At 45.1% G+C, this 20,268-nt stretch overlaps 1 protein-coding gene across 1 annotated transcript in view; it reads right to left on the bottom strand.

Annotated features, from left to right (window-relative positions):
• The window catches only part of Serpine2 (serpin family E member 2), a 62,683-nt gene that overhangs the window by 1,343 nt on the left and 41,072 nt on the right, over positions 1 to 20,268 (bottom strand). Inside the window, exons 4-8 of the mRNA XM_051154006.1 lie at positions 15,732 to 15,929; positions 7,489 to 7,687; positions 5,942 to 6,042; positions 3,726 to 3,812; positions 1,024 to 1,107 (exon numbers count right to left, since the gene is read on the bottom strand). Coding sequence (XP_051009963.1) covers positions 1,024 to 1,107; positions 3,726 to 3,812; positions 5,942 to 6,042; positions 7,489 to 7,687; positions 15,732 to 15,929 — 669 coding nt within the window. The remainder of the gene's footprint in view (positions 1 to 1,023; positions 1,108 to 3,725; positions 3,813 to 5,941; positions 6,043 to 7,488; positions 7,688 to 15,731; positions 15,930 to 20,268) is intronic.

Here is a 20,268-nt window from a genome sequence, read left to right as displayed (position 1 = left end):
CCTAGCCTAATCTTCAAGTAGCATGTTCCTATCACAAACACCCAAAATATAAACAAAAAAACCAACCAGGATATATGCTGCTTAAGGAACGACAACCAAGTTTGACGTCTGGTTTTCACACACGCATATATGTGCACATGCATCCATACAGCTGCCCCCACTTACACACACACCACGCACACGTATACACACACCACAGCACATCGTACACACTTACACATACTTATATACACACCCCACCCCACCCTTACACACATATCCTCACACCCACACCCACCACACCCATGCAACACAGACACCACACACATACTTATACACACACCACGCACACTTACATACATGTATCACACACACATACCACAACATACCATGCACACTTACATACACTTATATATAGTGTACCACGCAGACCTACAGTACACTCACTTACACAAATGCACACTTACCATACCCACCACACATACAGGCACCACACATGCACACACTTACTCAAACACATACCACACACACACTTACATATACATCTCACACATGTGCACACACTTGCGTGCGCGCGCGCGCACACACACACACACACACAGAGATCAGAACCCAGTTTAACACACAAACGGTGGAGCTAAGATCTAATGAAGGGACCGTTCTCTTCGGAGCGGCCCCATGGAAGCCGAAGACAGAGTCTGTTGCAAAATTTAAAGTAGTTTTAAAATTATATTTAAAAAATCCAATAGATGTCAAGAGTGTCAAAGAACATGCTGAACTTTTTATATGTTAAAAACTACCACCTCCCTACCTCCAACCTACAATGGAGGGGCAATACTCAAAAGATACCATCAAAGTTTATAACACAGACTCCATATCTCTTCCTCTTTAAAGTGGGTGGTTACAGTATCCATAGTGTACCCATACAATTCCTAGAGTTGACATGAAGAAAACAGTTTAAGGAGCACACTGGTGGGTATAACTATCACTGGGACGCACTTTCTGAGCATGAACAGGCAGCGATGAAACAGAAGAGCCACTCACCTGTGGGATTATGTCGGATGAAAAACAGGAAAGGTCTGTCCACTATGAACCAGGGAGGTGATGACCTCGCAATTAGGATTGCAGCTACGGAAAAAAGAAGTGCTATGTTATCCACTCAGTGCCGGGCCAGTGACCGCGCTCCAGATGCTGGTGTCTGCGACTATGCTTGCTTTGTTTTGTAAGCTGGTGTGCTATAATAGTCTCAACACTCACCATTTACAGAACACTGGGCTGGGCTTCTCACAGTTACTGTCTCATTTAGTTGGTAAAAGCCCTATCGTCACAATAAATGTATATCATCCTCATAGATTTATGAGGATTGAATGACGTAAAACACACTATAGCTCTTGGGACAGAGACCGCCACCAAATGAGTACCCAGTGCACATTTGTTGTTATTATAAGCTATTTTTATGCATACCATCTGCTGTGCTGATAAAGCCTCCTGACCTCTTTAACCTACCCACATCTTTTCTGCAGAGCAAAGGCCAGCTCAGACTGCTTAACTGTTGCTGCTGTGTCCCTTTGATACGTCATTTAGGTGCCCTTTGCGACAGCAACATGGACTGCTCGTCTGCATCTGCTTTTTGACACTCAGCTCTGATCGCTCAACTCATTAGCTGCAGCTATCTGACTTGGAAAGCAACTTTTTATTATTCTTGTAATACTGGGGATAAAACCCAGGACAGCGTGACTGCCAAGCAAGTCATTTGCCACTGAACGACACTCTAGCCTGAAAGAAAGCTTCTTTAGACACACAGGTCTTAGATCTGCCTACTCTGCCCAATGGCTGGCCCCACTCAACGAGACCATGGCAAGGCTAAGGGAAGGGAAAAGGGTCGTATAACTCCCAGTGTCGCTCAGTACTTTTCTCAGCCTTCTGAAAGACATGAATGTCATGGGCTTGCTCTTAGAAAGCAAACACTTGAAAATTATGCTGGACGAACCACTTCCCCCGGAATTACAATTAGACAGCAGGCAGTCCAGATTGAATCATGTCTCCATAAAATTCCTATGTTGGGGCGCTAAGCTCCTAATGTGATTACACTTGGAGATAGCCCCCCTTATGGGGGCTATTAAGGACACAGAAGGACATAGAGGTGAGGCTCTGATCCAATAGGACTGATATCCTTATTAAGATGGGGAGGGGCACCAGGGATGTGACAAAACCATATCAGCATACAAAGACCTCGAGAGAAGCCACGCCTGCTGCCACTCTGACCCTGGACTTCTGACCTCAAGAACCACGGGAAGAGAAATGCCTGTTTTTAGGTTCTCCAGTCTCTGACATTGTTATGGGGGCCTGAGCTGACTAACTCAGCAGCCACAGGGCGGTGACACAGAACCCTGACTTGGCTTATTACTCAGCTGTAGTGGCCTGGAAAATTCCTAGTACAATTTAAAACAAGGGGGGAGGGGCCTACATTTCCATTCTCACAGGGCTCCTCTACAGATCATGGAATCTGGTCCTGACTGGGATGCTAGCTGGCAGAACTGACAAATCACTTGGGCCAAATTTAACATGTAGCCATCACTCAGAGAGGACAAAGGGCAATTTGAAAAAATATCAGACTTTGTACTCTTTATGTTAAGTGCTCTTTTTAAAAGAATGGGGGCGGGGGAAAGGCATTTATTTGGGAGTCATAAGATGCTGATTCTATAGAATAAATGACAACTTTGTTTCATGACTGAAAATAGCCGAGCATCCAGCAGGGTGTGCAGCGAGGTTATTGTAGGAGCTTACAATATCGTAGGCCAGCCTCTTCATCTCATTGCGTATGGATGAATGACGGCAGCAGAGGTGGGGACAACCTTAGGTCCTCCTTCCTTTAAGCTGCCAAGAGGACAGATGCAGATGCTCTAAAGACCAAGGAAGGTTGCACAGCAACCCTGGTGTAGGCCTGTAGATGATGCTGGGGAGACCTGAGGGGCTATGCCATGTTTCAATCTAAAGAGGGGCTTTTCCTACTTGGGAAAGCAGCCAGATGTGCTCTGATTTCCTGAGAGATAGAGACCAGCATGCAACAGTGCTTGGGCTAAGTCTACAGTGCCACCCCCTGGTTTGATAAATAAAGCTTTATTGGAAGTCTGGGTGAGTGAATCATAATCACTCAGTCGCACACCTCTGCTTGCTTTCTTGCTGTATTTGCAGGCTTGTGGAGTGGTGCAGGAGATAGTGAGGCCCAACAGGCTGAAACGCATGCTGACTCTTCCTAGAGGAATGTTGACTCTCTTCCTAGGTGAAATCCCTACACTAACCTGACTTTTCTTTTCTCCGTGTCAGTATTCAAACCCAAGGCCTTGTGTGTGCTAGGCAAGTACTCTACCACTGAGCTATACCTTGGATATCAACATTGTTGTCATCATCATTGTCATCGTCATTATTATCACAATCATCATCATCATCATCTTTGTCATCATGAAATACTTCATTTATCTATTCTTATTGCTCTCTCCCAAAGGTAATTCCTCACTTCCTATCTCATCATTGTCACCATCACCACCACCACCACCATCATCATCATCATCAAGTACTTCATCTACCTATATTCACTGCTGTCTCCCAAGGCCATCCCTCCATTATGACCTCCACAGTGCTCAGCTAGGAACAAGGCTCCAGAGAAGTTTGCTAAGCTGATGAGTGAACCAGAGTGTATCTGCTTTCTTACTGGAAGTGGCCTTGCCATGTGACCCAGCACTTACTTGTTGCTGCTGAAGCTTTGGTCCCATCTTCACTGACTTCAATTTTGGCTTTTTGCAAGATGTGAGAGACATGGAGGCTTTCTGACCCTGTCCCCAGAAAGCACAAAATTAGCACTTCTTCAGTGAACATGCCACCTACAGTGTTAGAAGTAACCTCAACGCCATGGCAAATTCTAGTTTATAGAAAGGGTCAGAGTAACCTTTGAGAGTCCTGCTGATTGAGGGCTGTGGGTGGCCGCCCCTTGCAGTAGATTTCAATTTCTGCTATGATTTGCAATGGTTACTTCTGGGAGGGATTCCGAGACCCCAAATGTGTTAGCACCTCTAATCCCTTCAATTCAGATCACTTCTAATTTTATTTTAAAAATGAAAGGAACCAAGATTTATAAAGATGTCCTTTTTTTTTTTCCAGAAGAAGAAAGACAATAAAATTGTCCAACTATGATTGTCCATCCCAGACAGGATTTCAGATGGAGAAACTGAGACTCACAAGGTTAAGAAATCTGTCTCTCGTCACACAGTTAGTTGGGCACAGGGGGAGTGCTTGCTATCATAGCCCTGGCCACTCATCTAGCAGGAAACTCCTGGGATGGGCCAGGCACAGAACAGCAGCTGTGTCTTGGGGACCCTCCAGTGAACTCACTTCCCTTCTCCTCAGAGTACAAAAAACCCCAAACAATTCCCAGTGGCTGGCACTGTCTAAGAGAACACCCACTCTAGTCAGCATGGGATCGATGGGACACAGGTCCAGAAGAGGAGAGCTTTTTGGGGGTCACTTGGTTTTTTGCATTGTCTGCACTAATACCGAGTTCTACTATGGCTAGTTGTGATCAGGTGCATCTTTATATGGCTCAGGTCACCCGTGGGGTTAAAGGGAACAGCTCAAGGAGATGTAGGGGCACTGGTCCTCCTATTTAGTATGCAGACTATAACAGGTGATTGTGAGCAAGAAGTGCTTCTTGCTCAAACCTTATTAGGCCAAGGATCCCATTAAGATAAAGGTGTGATTCTGGAGGTCTGGATCTGAACCAAGATATGCATTTCTAACAGGTCGTTCTAATGTGCTGGGCTAGGGACCAGGAATGAAAAGGGAACGGGAAGATCAGGAGCTACAGTTCCAGCAAAGATGTGTGTGTGTGTGTGTGTGTGTGTGTGTGTGTGTGTGTGTGTGTCTGTGTGTGTGTGTGTGTAAGGGAGTGGCTGTGGGGGGAGGTGGGAGGTAGGAGGTGGGAGGGACTTCTCCTATAGGAGATACTCAGATATTCTTGAGCATGCAACTGGAGTTGGCAATAAAGCTAATTCTCTACCACTGGATAAAATCCACACTGGAATGCTTTGCATATCCAAGCTATAGCTTTTTGTTGGAAATTGTGTTCTTCATGCAGAGGTCAGAGGCCTGACCCACTCAAAGAACTCCAGGAAGAGTTACATCACATGACAAATACAGGGAGGCGAGACTGGGCATGCCTTGGTAATAGCTGCTTAGGGGAAGGCCAGCCTTAATCACACATATTGAATTAGTTATTTCAGGCATGGTAAACTACATTTCTGGACACAAGGCAAGCTTACAGTTGCTCTGTGGAAGGAAGCTAATGTTTAAGACTAATGTCAAACCCAAGGGGAAAATTTGTATTAGAAAATAAATTACAAGTAAGTGCTAAATAAGAAGCTTGGAGCCGGGTGTGGTGGCGCAGGCCTTTAATCCCAGCACTCGGGAGGCAGAGGCAGGTGGATCGCTGTGAGTTCGAGCCCAGCTTGGTGTACAAAGTGAGTCCAGAAAAGCCTACACAGAGAAACCCTGTCTCAAAAAACCAAAAAAAAAAAAAAAAAAAAAAAACCAAAAAAAAAAACCCCCCCCCCCAAAAAAAAAAAAAACCAAAAAAAAAAAAAAAAAAAGAGGCTTGGTAGTAGAGCACTTATCCAGCAAGCACACAGACATGGGTTCAAGTATCAACATGAAGGAAGGAAAGAAGACAAGTTTTGGGTAACAGGCAATACATGTAGAAGTTTTTGTGGTTCCTCAAGCCTCTCATGAAATGTGGGAGGAAGTGATGAAAGCTGATTGTCATGTTAACAGTCAATAGTATCCTTTGGCAATGCAACAAATTAATCTTTGCACAGGTTTAGGGCAGCACACTCCTGCTTTTGATTTTTCTTTCTGAGCAAACAAGGACCTGTAACATTTGCTTGAAGAATACGTTTTAAACTCTACGTACTTGTTATTTTTGCAAAATTTGCCTTTGATGGCTCAAACATCTCAGTAATGCCAAGGGCTTTCAGTGGCTCCTTCAGATCTGTTTGTGCCACAGCTGTGAACCTACATAAAAACAGAAAATATAGGGGAGGATGAAAATTCTGTAAATGACCCAAACATGACAAAATCAGTGCATATTTACAATAGATTCTTTTCTTTTCTTTTTTTAGACATGGTTTCTGTGTGTAGCCGTGGATGTCCTGGTCTTGCTTTGTAGATCAGGCTGACCTTGAACTCACAGAGATCCACTTGACTCTGCTTCCTCCAGTGCTGGGATTAAAAGTGTGTGCCACCTTGCCCTGCTTACAAATAGATTCTTTAAGTAAGACCTCTTCACCATTGACTGCATCATGACTTGAAAACCTATCATTTTAATGGCAGGCAAGTAGACAACATGCCCTCCACTCCTTTACAAAGGGCATGGCCATCTCTGTGTGACAGCCACTCCATATCATGGTTAAACATTATGCAGTGACTTTCTAGAAGACTGTGTTAGGATGCATTTAACATGTAAGATGTGTTCACTTTTATTTTTTTAGGTGTATATGTTAGGTGTATAAGTATTTTCCATACATGTATATATGTGCACAACATGTATATCTGGCCCCAAAGAAGCCAGAAGAGGGCATCAGACTACCTGGAACTAGAGTTATAGATGGCTGTGTGCCACCACGTGGGTGCTGACAACAGAATCCAGGTCCCTTGCAAGAGCAGCAGGCACTCTCAAGCATGGAACCACCTATCCAGTCACCTCAGGAGGAGGAGCTCTGATGCTTGAAAATGTACTACACTTACTGCTCAGTAACCAGAAGCTATTAGAATTCTCTACTCTCACTGTGGTGTGGTTAGACACTCTGAATACTGAGAAAACTGGTAACGATGAAAAGTTCACAGGAAGGAGAGAAATTCCACCACCCCACATGCTGGAGAAAGTGTGCTTTGAGCTGTTAGAAATTGTGATGCACACAGAATTGGGTCTGCTTTTGCCCTAGCCTCGAGTCATAGCATCAGAAATTTACTCTAATTTTTCTCTAATTTTACTTTGGGGGTCTAAAAGAAAAGCAGCCTTAAATACTGATGCAGAACGCAGCCTCCTTGGCCTTAGTCTTCAATAGCTTTAGTGGATACCTGCAACAATCAGTGAAGTTCTTTATTTCACCAAGCTCCTTAGACTCCTGTGCTCTCAGCCATACTATATGACGCTATGTGTGTGTTTTTCAGTTCTTGAATGGAAAGAGAGATTAGAAGTTGTCACAGAGCCATGAAGACTTTACACTCGTGGCGAGGTTCCAAGGCCAAGGCTGCCTGTTTTTCCTTTTGCATCAGCATTGCCCCCAACACAAACAGGCACTGCAGGGTCTCAGAGCAAGCATTCAGAAAACACAGCTTGATTTTCTCCACAACACAGTTTTTGTGAAACCATCTCAGTGCCCTGTTTCTAGTATGCAACAGGGCAGCTATCCTTGGGCAGCCACATCCTTCCTTATTTTTAAGGGAAGGGGCTCTTACTTGGGCAGGACCAGCTGCATCCTCTTGGGTACCATGGCGTTCATCCAGCTATCGATGGTCTTGGAGCTGATGTGTGGGATGATGGCAGACAGAGGGGTGGAGCTCTCGGTCGGCAGGGCTATCAGCATGCTGATGCTTTCACCGTGGTAGGGCAGCTCAATGAAGTTGTACCATAAGCCATTTGGAGTGCTGGTAGACCCTAAAGAAATCAGAATCCCTTTTAGTGTACGCCCAATGACTTCTAGATGGGTCCCGAGTGGCTGGCGGTCACCAGGGAAGCCACAGGGGAAAGGCAGCAATTCAGCCTGCAAAGCTCCCTTTGCTACAAATAGCTCCCTCGGAAGGACAAAGATAAGGACAATGACTTCTTTCTTCCCTGGTGCAGAATTCTCCGTCTTCAGTCTAGACAGAATGCCTCTGGGCATCTTGAAACTCACTTTAACTCTGCTGAACGGAATGGAAGTAGATCATTAGGTAATCACCACACAGTGCTTTGCAAGAAGTTGACCTTTATAGGGGCAAAAAGAATAAATTAAAGCTACTTTTGAGCTTTTTTGTTTGTTTGTTTGCTTGCTTGCTTACATTCTACTTTGTTTTAGAAAACACATTGTATTGTGTTTAAGGCGTACTGTGCGGCGTCATAGGCAAGACACAGAAAAATCATTTCTGTACTGAAGCCAATTAGCATACCCATCGTTTCACATGGTTACCGGTTTTACAATAAAAAAGGAGCAAGCTAGCTGAGCACCAGGCTTCATCTCTGTTTCCTCAAGTGTGGACGCAGGATGACTGGCTGCCTCAGCCCACGGCCACCACTGACCTCCCATTATAACGAGCTACACCCCTACACTATGGTCTTGTAAACCCTTCCCGTTTTCAGCTGCCTTTGTCAGGTGTTTTCTTACAGCAACAAGAAAAGTAACTGATACAGCCGCAGGGAACAGATTAAGACAGCAACTGCAGTCATAAGGACCCTGCTGGCGTTTCTAAATTGATGAACTCTGTGCACCTAATGAGGTGTCATGGCTTCCCCGTGCCATCCCTCTACGCAGATGGAAACATCGGCATATTAAAGTATGGACCTCGCAAGGTTGCTGGGATAATAAAATGAGAAAAAATTATAATATATGCAGTAGTAAGTAAGCAGGTTGCCCACGGGTCCTCCTCTCTTTCCTCTACATGAAGTACATCGTAAGACAGAGAAAAGAGGGAGCAAGCTCCTGTGATTTTCCCCGGGACCCTTTCTGGTGGATGACCTTTTTTGTTTGTTTGTTTTTGAGACAGTGTTTCTCTTCGTAGCCCTGGCTGCCTTAGAACTCATACCATAGACCAGGCTGGCCTTGAACTCACAGAGATCCACCTGCTTCTGCCTCCTAAGTGCTGGGAGAAAGACAGAAAGTCAGAGAAAGGAAGAGGGCACAGCAAGAGATAGAAACCATGCCAGCTTTGCTCTGTCATAAGTACTGTTTGCCATAAAATATAAACAGTTGAAGATGCTAGACCAGCGAATACCATGATAATAGAGTTTTCTAGGGACTGTGAAAATCTCTTTCTCTCCCTAACCTTAGGCTGCAGTGGGCTGCAGGATGGCCTAGGAATTCAGTGTGGTCTGACTCAGCTTGGAACTGCTGTGAGCTCACACCAACCTGGATTCTGAGCGGGGACTATCCAAGAATCAAAGTTAATATTTTTCATCTTTACTTGTAGCCTGAGTGATAAAACAGTCTCAGTAGAAACTGGAAAAATCAATGAGAGTGTGAGAAAAAAAAAAATCTCTTCATAATGAACCCTTTAATCCTTGAAGAAAACAGCAAGTCTCTAGCTCTAATGGGGCTAATTTTAAACTGTGAAATGCAGGAAGTAGTTACTAAATTATTGCTCTGGGGCCGAAAACAAAGACCTGGAGAGATCAATTGCTACAGACGTGGGGCTAACTCAGCCAGGGAGGCCTGGAGCTATGAATGATGGGAAATATCAGCTGGAGTGCATAGGAGGTGGGGAGCTAGGCAGACTCACAGGCTAACCTAACCCTGTCTGGATACGCCATTACTGATCGGTCAAACCAGCACATGTTAACCATTCTGTGTAGTCCCCCATCTGATGGATGCTTCACCCCTTTCCACCTCTGCCTTGGACCCCAGGACTGGTTAACCAGTAGGCAGGCTGCGTCTGTCTACACTGCTAGCAGCTTCACAAGCCTGCCACCAGGTTGCTCAGCAACCTCTGATGTCATCACGTGCTGCAAAAAGGACAAACCCCCATCCATTGCTCTTTCACTTTGTCTCTCTTTCTCTCTCTGTCTTGTCTCTCTGTTCCCCTTCTTCTCTCCTCATGCTTCTACCATAAATCTTATGCCATGTATGCTGTGTGGTGCATATTTAACACATACCCATGCTGTACTTGTCAGCTTGAGTAGTCGGGAGATGGATGAACACCTCTGCTCTCTCTTCCATCCCAGGGGCTTCAGTACTGCACCCTCCCACCTCCGCCATAGCCTTTTACATGGGGCAAATGTGAGATTGAGAGCACAGGCTATGGTCATGGAACCTGGATTCAAAGCCAATCTGAATAGCTCACTCAGTCAGTAATTCTGCAAGACAGCGTACACACCTAACCCTTAGCACAAACTGACACACAGCACGAACTTTCTTTCTGATGGGAGCAGTTCTGTAACCATCTGACCCATTTTTGAAACAAGATCTTGCCATAGATTCCAGGCTGACCTGCAGCGCCTCAGCCAGACACAGGGCTTACAAGGCGCAGGCCTTGCTGTTGCCTGGCCACCGTACTTCTTGAATGACTGGTTACTCCTCAGAGTTTAGACACAGAGCTGACCTAGCACCGGAAAACACACCTCCCTACTAGGACAAGTCACAACAGGAAAGGGTATTTGGGAGGTCAGGGACGGGGCCTCCGGCTGTCCCACTGGTCTTCCTTTTAAAGTGTCGCAGCTTAAGCCGTCTAAAACCCAACACCTGCAAAGCACACTGTATGCTCTACTGTGAGGACGATGACGCAGTGTCCTCACCCTGAAAAGAAACAAGGAAGCCTTTTTTCTTAGATGAACGACATAATTCGTTAAGAGTCAAGTAGGAAAAATGTGAAGATTGCAGACTTTCCTCAGAAGATCCATTTAGAGTGAGAGTTTTTTATTCCTCAAAGGCCCTTGAAATACCTTGATTCCTTTGGTAAGTCCTACAAGGAAGAATATAGCGAAACTTGCTGAAACGTTACAAATGCTTTATGGCCTGTAAAACGCAAGGAGAACATTTTAACCACTTACTATTGGGAAAGCATTATATACGGCCGTCCTGGTAATGACCTTTAGCTACCGGCCCAAGTGGCTCTCCCGATCCCACCTGAATAGAAACTGAAAAAAAAAAAAAGTGTTTGGAAACAACAAATAGGTCCTCTTGAACGTTGGTTGTCTAAACTACAGACTACAGTCCAAGGCAGGTCTAGTGGGAGCTGATGGAGAAGAAACGAGACCCGAGTCAATAAATGTGCCGATGAGGACAAGGATACAACTAGTCTCGGGGACTACACCTTAGTAGACAGCCAAAGGGGAAGGAAGTAACATTGCTGAGGAAATATGAGCTGGAAACAGAGAAGAAAGGAGACTAGGGCTAGGCGGACTACGGGGACATCCCAGCTGGTAAAACATGAGGACCTGAGTTCAGTTCCCAGGACCCATATAAAAATCCAGACATGGGGAGACCTGGTGGCACTCAGAGGAAGGATAGTAGGCTACCAAGAAGAGGCTTGATACCCTATGAGCATATACAGGGGGAAGAAGTCCCCCTCAGTCACAGACATAGGGGACGGGAGTAAGGGGAAAATGAGAGGGAGGGAGGAATGGGAGGATACAAGGGAGGGGATAACCATTGAGATGTAATATGAATAAATTGATAAAATAAAATTTAAAATTTTTTTAAAAAAATCCAGACATGGTGGCACACTTGCCATTCAGCTCTGGGGAAGCAGAGGCGGATCCTGGAGCTTCAGTGGGCAGCCATCCTAGACGAATCAGTGAGCACCAGGTTCACTGAGAGACGCTGCTTCAAAAAATAAGGTGGAGAGCGATTGAAGAGTATGCCCTCGGCCATAGATGCACATGCATACACATATGCATGTGCACACCTGTACACGCACCACAGGCGGGTTATTTGTCGTGTTCCCCCCAACACACACGGTAAGGTTTCTACAGTACAAATTCAAGCATTTACGCTGAACACTTATAACAACTTTGATCAGCAATTCGTATTTAAGCAAAATGTCCTTTAGGAATAGTGATAAAAGTCTTTACAAATTTATGCATAAGAACACTCAGTGATTATTTATTAGAGGAAAACCATAGCTGACTAGCCAGAAAATGTTATGAAAGTTTATATTATGTAATAATGTGCAGCTAAAAAACGGTCCTATAAATACTAACAAATTTATGAAAAAATGTTTCATGATATAGTAGCTAATGAATAAAACAGATTATGGAATAAACAGTGTAATCCTATGTATGCAAAAAGGCTTCAAATATATCCTATATTCATAGAATAGTTCAAAATTACATGCCTAGCACTTAATAGGGGTTTTAATCCTAGGGAGTGGGATTTGGGGGAATGTGTTTTCTTCCTGCTTTATACATGTGACAGCTGGCTTTGCAGTGAGCCTGAAATGCTCGTCCACTAAGCAGCACTTCAAAGTTCTTTCTAAGTTAAAAAAAAAAGTATATCCTTGAAGCCTTATTCTTTAGGAGGCACAAGCCAGAAGCATTTCTCCCTTTCTCTTTATTTTCCACCATCTTGCCTCGATGTTGCCAAGTGGGTCTAGTCTCCTCAGATGCCGATGACATCTTAGGAGAAAAGTAAAGAAGTCAGATCCTCCAAGTGGCAGTATTTCATCAGGGGACCGAGACTTGGAGAAGGCACAGCAAACACTCAGCAGGAGGCCCTGAGAGTCATATGGGTTTGGGTACTGCAGCCTCTTGAGTCCTGGCTGGTAGTGCTGGCAAAGGGTAAATAGATGGGCAGAAATAGCTAACAGGCTAAGAGGTCTGCAGTCATGAAAACGAAAGCCTGCCTGAGCTACTGCAGCCTGATGGACCCTCCTCACAGGCCCACGCAGATAAGCCTGTCTTATCCCGATAAGCTGCTGTGGTGGCAACAAGTAAAACTATGGGATGGATGACACTCTCAGGCCACATAATCCAGAAAGAAGCCAGATGCCAGGCTGGGATTCCAGGTAGACCCTATGACTGGCACAGAAAGGAGGCAAGAAAAGAACGTGTAAGGAAACAGGCGTAGAGGCAAGAAGGACACTTAGGTGCCCTGTACTGAGCTCAGCACAGCAGTCACAGGAAACAGACATGCCACCAGGCTGGGTCATCTAAGCAGAGCTTAATGAAGCCATTATAAAAAGCATGGGGCGTCAGACAGGTTACCAACAGTGGTCACCACTCCCAGCCTTAGGGGGTGGGATGACCTGGAGAGAAAGAACTCCTGAGCATATGATCACACTCTGGAAGGAGCTGAGACATTGGGGGGCAGGGTAAGAAGGCTGCACCCTTGGTGTCACAGGGAGAGACTGAGAGGCTAATACCCCAGCCCTATTCTCCTCCCTCACCAGTCACCTGCTGTTTCTACACTGGCCTCTCCCATAGGAAGCCAGGGAGCAAGTGAGCCCCATAAGCAGGCTGCCTCAGTTGCAGACAGGGTGAAGGAGATGGGAAAGGAGAGAGTGAATCAGGGAAGGCAGAGGGGGATTTTCATTCTGTCTGTCTGTCTGTCTGTCTGTTTCCTCTCTGCCCCCTCTCTATCCGAACTTATAAAAACTACATTTATATCAAGGATGCAGTTCAGTAGCAGAGTGTTCTGCACATCCAAGGCCCTGTGTTCAATCCCCAGCACCACAAAAAGATGCATCTGTGTACACCTGAGGTAAAGCACGCATGCGTGTTCTTGGAGAAACCACTTCTGAACTCAGAACAGGGCCTCAATGCTTCTCTCTGAGGCCAGACTATCTCCTCAAGAAGAGCATACACTATACCCCTATACACACCTGCATGTCTGAGTCTCCCAGGGGGTTACCTAAAGAGCCCTTGCATCTTAACCTTCTGTTCTGCTTTCAGCAGTACGCAGACTGTGTAAAGATCCATCACAAATAACACATTTCTGTCTGGATATGCACTGGGGGGCACTGCCAGCATGCCAAGGGTAACCTCCAGCAGCACAGCCCAGGACAGGGAGGGCAGTGTGGCTGGAATGACTTTCAGGCCAAAGGAGCTATTCACTATGCTCAGGCACTAAGGTGAACGTCCAGTGCTATTTTGAGTACACTGTATTTTTCAGTGCATCGATTGCATAGCACAGTTGGAAATTTTGCTCCTAGAAGACCGATGACCAACAGGACGGAAAGTGCTCTGACATGACTGAACTTCTACAACAGAGACCCGGCAACACAGTCACCTGTTTGAATGTGATGGTGACTGAATCTGAAAAGGGAGTAGTTAGGGGCTGGAGAGATGGCTCAGTGGCTCAGAGTGTCCCCTGTCCTTGTAGAGGATGGAGTTCAGATAGTCCAGCTCCAGAATATATGATGCCCTCTTCTGCCCTCTGGGGCCACCTGCACACTGGCATATGCAGAGAACGTTTAAAAAGTTAAAATAAAAGGGGATATTTGACATCCATGAGATCCAGTATGAACTGGAAAGTTGAAGCCTGACATCACGGCTGGGAAAAGAGATTTAAGGTGGATCAAGAATCCTTCAATGGAGTGAAATGTAAGAAACAGTCATGGCCATGGTGCTGTGGGAATAATGGTTATACATGGGAGACTCTTTCCTTTATCTTTAAGGTTGAAGATACGTGCTCACTAAAAAGAAAATTCAGGGGCTGGCGAGAGGGAAGGAAAGCTCGCTAAGCAAGCATGGGGACCTAAGTTCCAATCCCCAGTGACCACAAACAAACTGGGAGACAGGGAGATGGCTGAAGCTTTCCAGCCAATGGCTCCCGGCTCACTAAGAGATCCTGTCTCCAAAGAATGAAGTGGAAAGTGACAGGGCAGGACCCTTGCTGTCCTACTCTGGCTCCCACAGGTATACATAGCTGCGCACACGTACACCACACTGACATGCACACAGTGGTGAAATCCTACCACTGCGAACACTTTACCAAACATTCTCCAAGTCATATCTGCATAGATAAATGTACAGAAAGTACTTATGCAAGCATGGCTGATCAGCATCTGCTGTTTGATAACGTGCCTTCACAAATCAGATACACACCACATAATCTTTCTATTTATGTAGATCTAAATCTCATTATCACCTGCGTTGCAGAGCACAGCCATGTCACAGGGTCTACAGTATTCAGCATGTCCAAATCCCTCATATTCAGCCTGGTCTTTCCATGTAGCCTATATAAATCCCACTGGATATTTAAAACCGTCTGTTGCTTATAATATTTAACACAATGTGAACTGCTGCTTCATTATACTGTTCAGGGACAATAACAAGAAAAAAAAATCTGTGTATGTTTGATATGCAGCCTACTTTTCTTTAATATTTTCCATCTGAGGTAGGTTAAATCTGAAGATTCAGAACCCAGGGCTCTGAGTGAAGCTTTGTGTCAGGCTTCTGTTTATTCATAATAGCCAGTGTGTGATTATCTTCAGGCAGTCAATTCTCTAGAGGGATTTGCTGGGATAATGACATAAAGAAAGTCCTTCAGACAACAGGTCAGCCCCACCAGTAATGCTCAAGGGGCCTGCCCATCTCACGCAAGTAGCATTAAGTGGGTTTTATCAGCCATCCTAATTTATGATAATGTGAGAAGTAAAAAAGAAATAACTCCTTATTAATGTAAGTTTGCTAACAGTGACGCGATAAGTTCCTTCATATGTTTAATGCCCATTTATATTGGCTTTGTTAATTATCTTTTCATCCCATGTGTTTGACACAGAAACCTACACATGTGACATGTTAATACACACACACACACACACACACACACACACACATACATATATATATTTTTTATGGCACAAAGACTTACCATGTGTTTTAAGAAATCTTGCCCCCAGAAACCTGACCTGCTCTGTAGTATTGGTCTTCCAGGTTTGAGGCACCTCTACAAGCCTCCCGGCCCCGACTCCCCAACAAAGATCTGCTGTTAAATAAAAGAGTACTCGAGCCTTGCCTTTCTGCCAGCAGCGCATCCTAGGACAGCCCTCAGCCAGTGCGCACTCACCAGAGCGGAACACGGAGAGCTGGGCCAGCATGGGCACTTGGTAAGCTTTCCCATCACCTGCCACAAACGTCCGCTTCTTTGTGCTCTCGGGTTGGAACCGGGATTTCCACAAACCCTTGAAATACACCGCGTTGACGAGGACGAGTCTGGTAAGGGCACCATCGATCAGATTCGGGGAAAGCAGGTTGTCAATCATGCCTGTGAAGAACAAGGCGAAATATCAGCAATGGGGGCTGCACCAAGGGCAAATGGCAGCTAGTGGCAGAGACCCAGTAAAACAAAAACAAAAACAAAAACAAAAAAAGACATGAGTCAGACATCTGGACTCATGTAGCTCAGTCCAGCCTCAAACTCTCAATGTAGCTGAGAGTACTTGACCTTTTGACTTTCCTAACTGGTGGTATTTTCAGTGTGTGGCACCATGTCCACTTTATGGGACACTGCCCTGGGAAGTTGCAAGTTGAATTAAGCAAACACTCTACCAGCTAAAGCACACCAGCGCCTCAGTTAGATTTGTAAAGCACACTTTCTACACTGATTTTTTTCTAACTCAAATTTAAAATCTTCAAGTGCAACTGAAAACACCATTATGGCTAAGTTTACCAAACTCTGGCTCAAGAAATCCCAGCTAGTTCTGTAAGCCCCTTGTTTTAGAAAACGTCTGTGCATCTAGAATAAGCTTTGTTTAATTAAGAACTGTTTTAGTTTTTTTCCCCCCTGACACTGTCATGTGGCTGCTGACGAGTTCTCAGTGTTTGTGAGATAAGCAGTTTTTGCCCTTTTTCATTTTGTTTTTAAGCCACAGGGTTCAGGCAGTCACCATCTAAGTAAATATTCTGGCTTGTGACCTGTCAGAGCCGAACTTCATTGCTTCTAAGACTTTAGAACCGCTTGGACCCAATCCCTGGGTATCACAAGCCTCCTGGGGATTCCAACAGGAACTGAAACTGAATGCCATGTTGCCATTTAGGCATTGAGCAAGGCTCCAAGGGTACAGAGATGAGAAGAAACGGGGTTAGCCTCCAGGAAATTACTTTGAAGGCAAATGTTCCTTTGCTGGGATGTTGGAACGCCAGGGTGCTCCATCTCATCCACATCAGTAGTGAAGGAAAAACAGGCTCTTATCACTTCAGGGCATTGGAAGGATCCTTCAAGAGCCCGCGCTCTACTTTAAGTTCAGGTTCCCTTTTGCTTGGCCTTGGAAGGTTTAAAGGTGTTGGGGGTGCGGGTGGGTGTTAAACAGGGGTCCCTTAAACCCAAAGTATTAAAAATCATTCACTAGATTTTTAGTTCATGTGTGTGTGTGTGTGTGTGTGTGTGTGTGTGTGTGTGTGTGTGTATCTCAACACAAATAGGTATTCAAGTTATTAAGAGTAAAATCAACAGCGCTCAAAGTGGCCAGATGTTAATTTAGGCAGAGAACTTCATGCCCCTCAGAATGAAGTTCAAGAAAGAGGAGGCCTAATCCTCTCTGCAAACCTCTGAACTGAACCAAGCTAGTAATCAGCACAGGGAAGTTTCTGGTACCCAGTATGCAGCATCTTCTGAACCCTCACTTCCACAAGGGGGCATCGACACCACCTAAGCCCAGCCCTGGAAGAGAAATACCTGCTATACATAGCTGCCATTCATTCAGTTCAATGGAGGCTGGCCTCCTCAAACACCCTACTACCCCAACAGCACTCCTTGGATCTAATGCTCAGGACTCAGGATGCTGTTTCCGCCTCTTGTAGAGCACATTACAGGCCGAATCCATCCTTCTCTTTTATAACCCATGCTCCTTGACCCTCCTCGCCCATCACTTTTCCAAAGAGTCTGAGGGTTAGTGCCTGCAGCCATCCTGAGGATATCTATTCTAGCCAGTTTGAATGAGCCTGCACCCCTGGAGGGATTTTATCGTTCCTTTTTCTCCTAGCGCTACATTCAGCATGTGGTCAGGGCTCAAGAGGCAGAGGAAACGTCAGCCCATGCTACTGAGGTAAATAATGTCTTGGGGCTGGGTATTGGGCATCACAGTACAAACCCTGCAAATCGGGCACTCACAGGATGTGTGGAGGCAGAAGCAATCAGGAGTTCGAGGCAAGCCTCAGCCAGATAATAGGTTCAACACCACCCTGGGCTACCTGATACCTTGTCTTGAAAAAAAGTGAAAACAAGCACATCGCTTTCAGGGTGAATATGTGTTAGGAGGGCAAGATGAAATAAAAAGAAATGGCAAAGAGAAAGCAGTAAGAGACAGATGCGTTTGAGGTAACGGGGATACGTGAGAGACTGCTGTTGGTGTTGCCATAGGTATACTGACCCTCCTCCATCCATCTTTGGGATACTACCTAGCACATACCAGGTATACCCTTTAATAAGTGAACAAGTGAAGAGTTCAGGATTAGAAAAAGATGCCAAAAGGATTTGCGAAAGCACAACGCTGCAATTTTAACAGGCACCCTGAAGTGAAAGCAAATGCAAGGTACATCTGCCCTGGCAGGCAAGGCCCTCAAGCAAATAGGGCTTTCCAGGGGTTCTCAATGTGTGCGCTGCAACACCATGGGGGTCAAAGGACCCTTTCACAGGGGTCACCTAAGTCCATTGGAAGACACAGAGATTTATATTACGATTTATAACAGTAGCAAAATTAGTTATGAGGTAGCAATGAAAATAATTTATGGTTGGGGGTCACCACAACATGAAGAACTGTATTAAAAAGTCACAGCATTAGGAAGGTTGAGAACCGCTGAGCTAGCCACTGTGAAAACAGCTTTGTGAGGGGGCCCAGGCCCTACAATCAATGCTTCCTATGTCTCATTTACATCATTAAAAAAAAAAAAAGCCTTCACGGAACTGTCCTTCTGCTAGTTGTCACTAATACATCAACGTTCTGTGTATCAGGAGCTGGGGCATCGTGTTGGGGGTTGGGGCACGGGGTGTTGAGATCCTTTACTAAGGTAACACAGCTCATTCGTAAATGGTGGAAGAGCACTTAGGCTGAGAACAAACAGAACCTGCAGCTTCTGTGCCACTCGTGTGGTGTGGTGGCACAGAAGCGTACAGCGGCTACGTAGGGACACAGGACGGGAAGCATTCCAGACTGCAGCCCGCACGGTGAGGTGGGGGAGGGTCTGTGACGGAAGGATGAGAGAAGCCTTTGTGGCAGGGAGAAGCTGGGGCTGCAGTGGCCCCCATGTCAGACCTGTCACAGGGTGAGCAGAGGACCCTGGTGATAGCTCTCTCAGCAGAAAGCTCATCTCTCCAGACAAGCTTAGCAATCCGGGGACAGAGGTTGATTGTCTGGGGAATCTGTGGGAGTGTTTTGGTTGAGCTGGCAGAGGCCAGGCATGCCACATGTTCTGTGGTGTTCAAAACAGTCCTGCACGATGAAGAATGCCTCACGTAGAAAAAAAAATACTTTTTTTTTTTTTTTTTTTTTACTATTTTAAGCTACATCAGTAGGTGTATGTCTCTCTGTACGGGTATGTGCACATGTGTGTAGGTACCAGTGGGAGTCTGCAGTTGTTGGATTCGCCTAGACCTGAAGTTACGGGCCGTTGTAAGCCACCCTACAGGGTTGCTGGGAACTGAACTCTGGTCCTCTGCGAGTGCAGCAAGGGCTCTTAATTGCTGAGCCATCCTTTAAATATTGCCACTTTGGTTGCTATGAGACAGGGTCAGAAATTTACCAGGAATTTTACACCATGATTTTAAAACATTGCATCAGGTAATGATGACAGTGGCAACTAAGAGCTGGGAGTCACTCTTCACCAAGTCCCATGCGGTTTGCCGAGTTTCAGTGATGTCATCATAACTGCTAATGACAAGAAGTCAAAGATACGTCTGTTTGCTATTAGAGCAGAAAAGCCCAGGAAACAGGCTGTGTGCGGTTATTCTAACTGGGAGATACATAAGAAGTCTTTTGCTTTGCCTAACTTTTTAAAATTGCTTCAGCCATGATGACAGCTTGTGGTTCCCTGTATCATGGTATAACATACCTGACTTAGTCCAATGTTGCAAGTTCACACTTAACCTGAGAATTTGGCAAAAATATCAAAATAAAAAAAAAATAAGTATAATGTATTCATGTGTTCTTGAACCCAAAGGTATAGCTACTTAACCACAACTATAAATTCCTCTTGTTTTCCCTTTTATTATTGTTTAATTTTTTAAAAACAAAAATTCTGTTTATGTGTGCAGTGAAATATATATATATATATATTTTTTTCTCCTATAAATTTCATTTCAAGTTTAAAGGAGGCAGTTGAAGGCTAAGGACATAGCTAATTGGCTGACAGTTTGCTTAGCATGATGCAAAGCTCTGTGTCTTCTCAGGAGTACTGCCAATAAACAATGAACAAACTAATACAGGGAGCTGGGTCTGATAAAGCTGAAAAATCCTGCTTGAGGTTTCCCGCACAGTGGTCAGGGGCTCCATCAGATGGTACGTGTTTATGGGTACAGAAGGCCACAGGATACAATGACATGAAGCCACCAAGCCAGCATCAGGACCAAGAACCATTTCTTTGTGTGTCTGTTGCCAACTGTTACCGCC

Source organism: Acomys russatus, chromosome 12, assembly GCF_903995435.1.
Source record: "Acomys russatus chromosome 12, mAcoRus1.1, whole genome shotgun sequence".
Lineage (NCBI taxonomy): Eukaryota > Metazoa > Chordata > Mammalia > Rodentia > Muridae > Acomys > Acomys russatus.
This window is presented reverse-complemented; position numbering and strand designations above follow the sequence as displayed.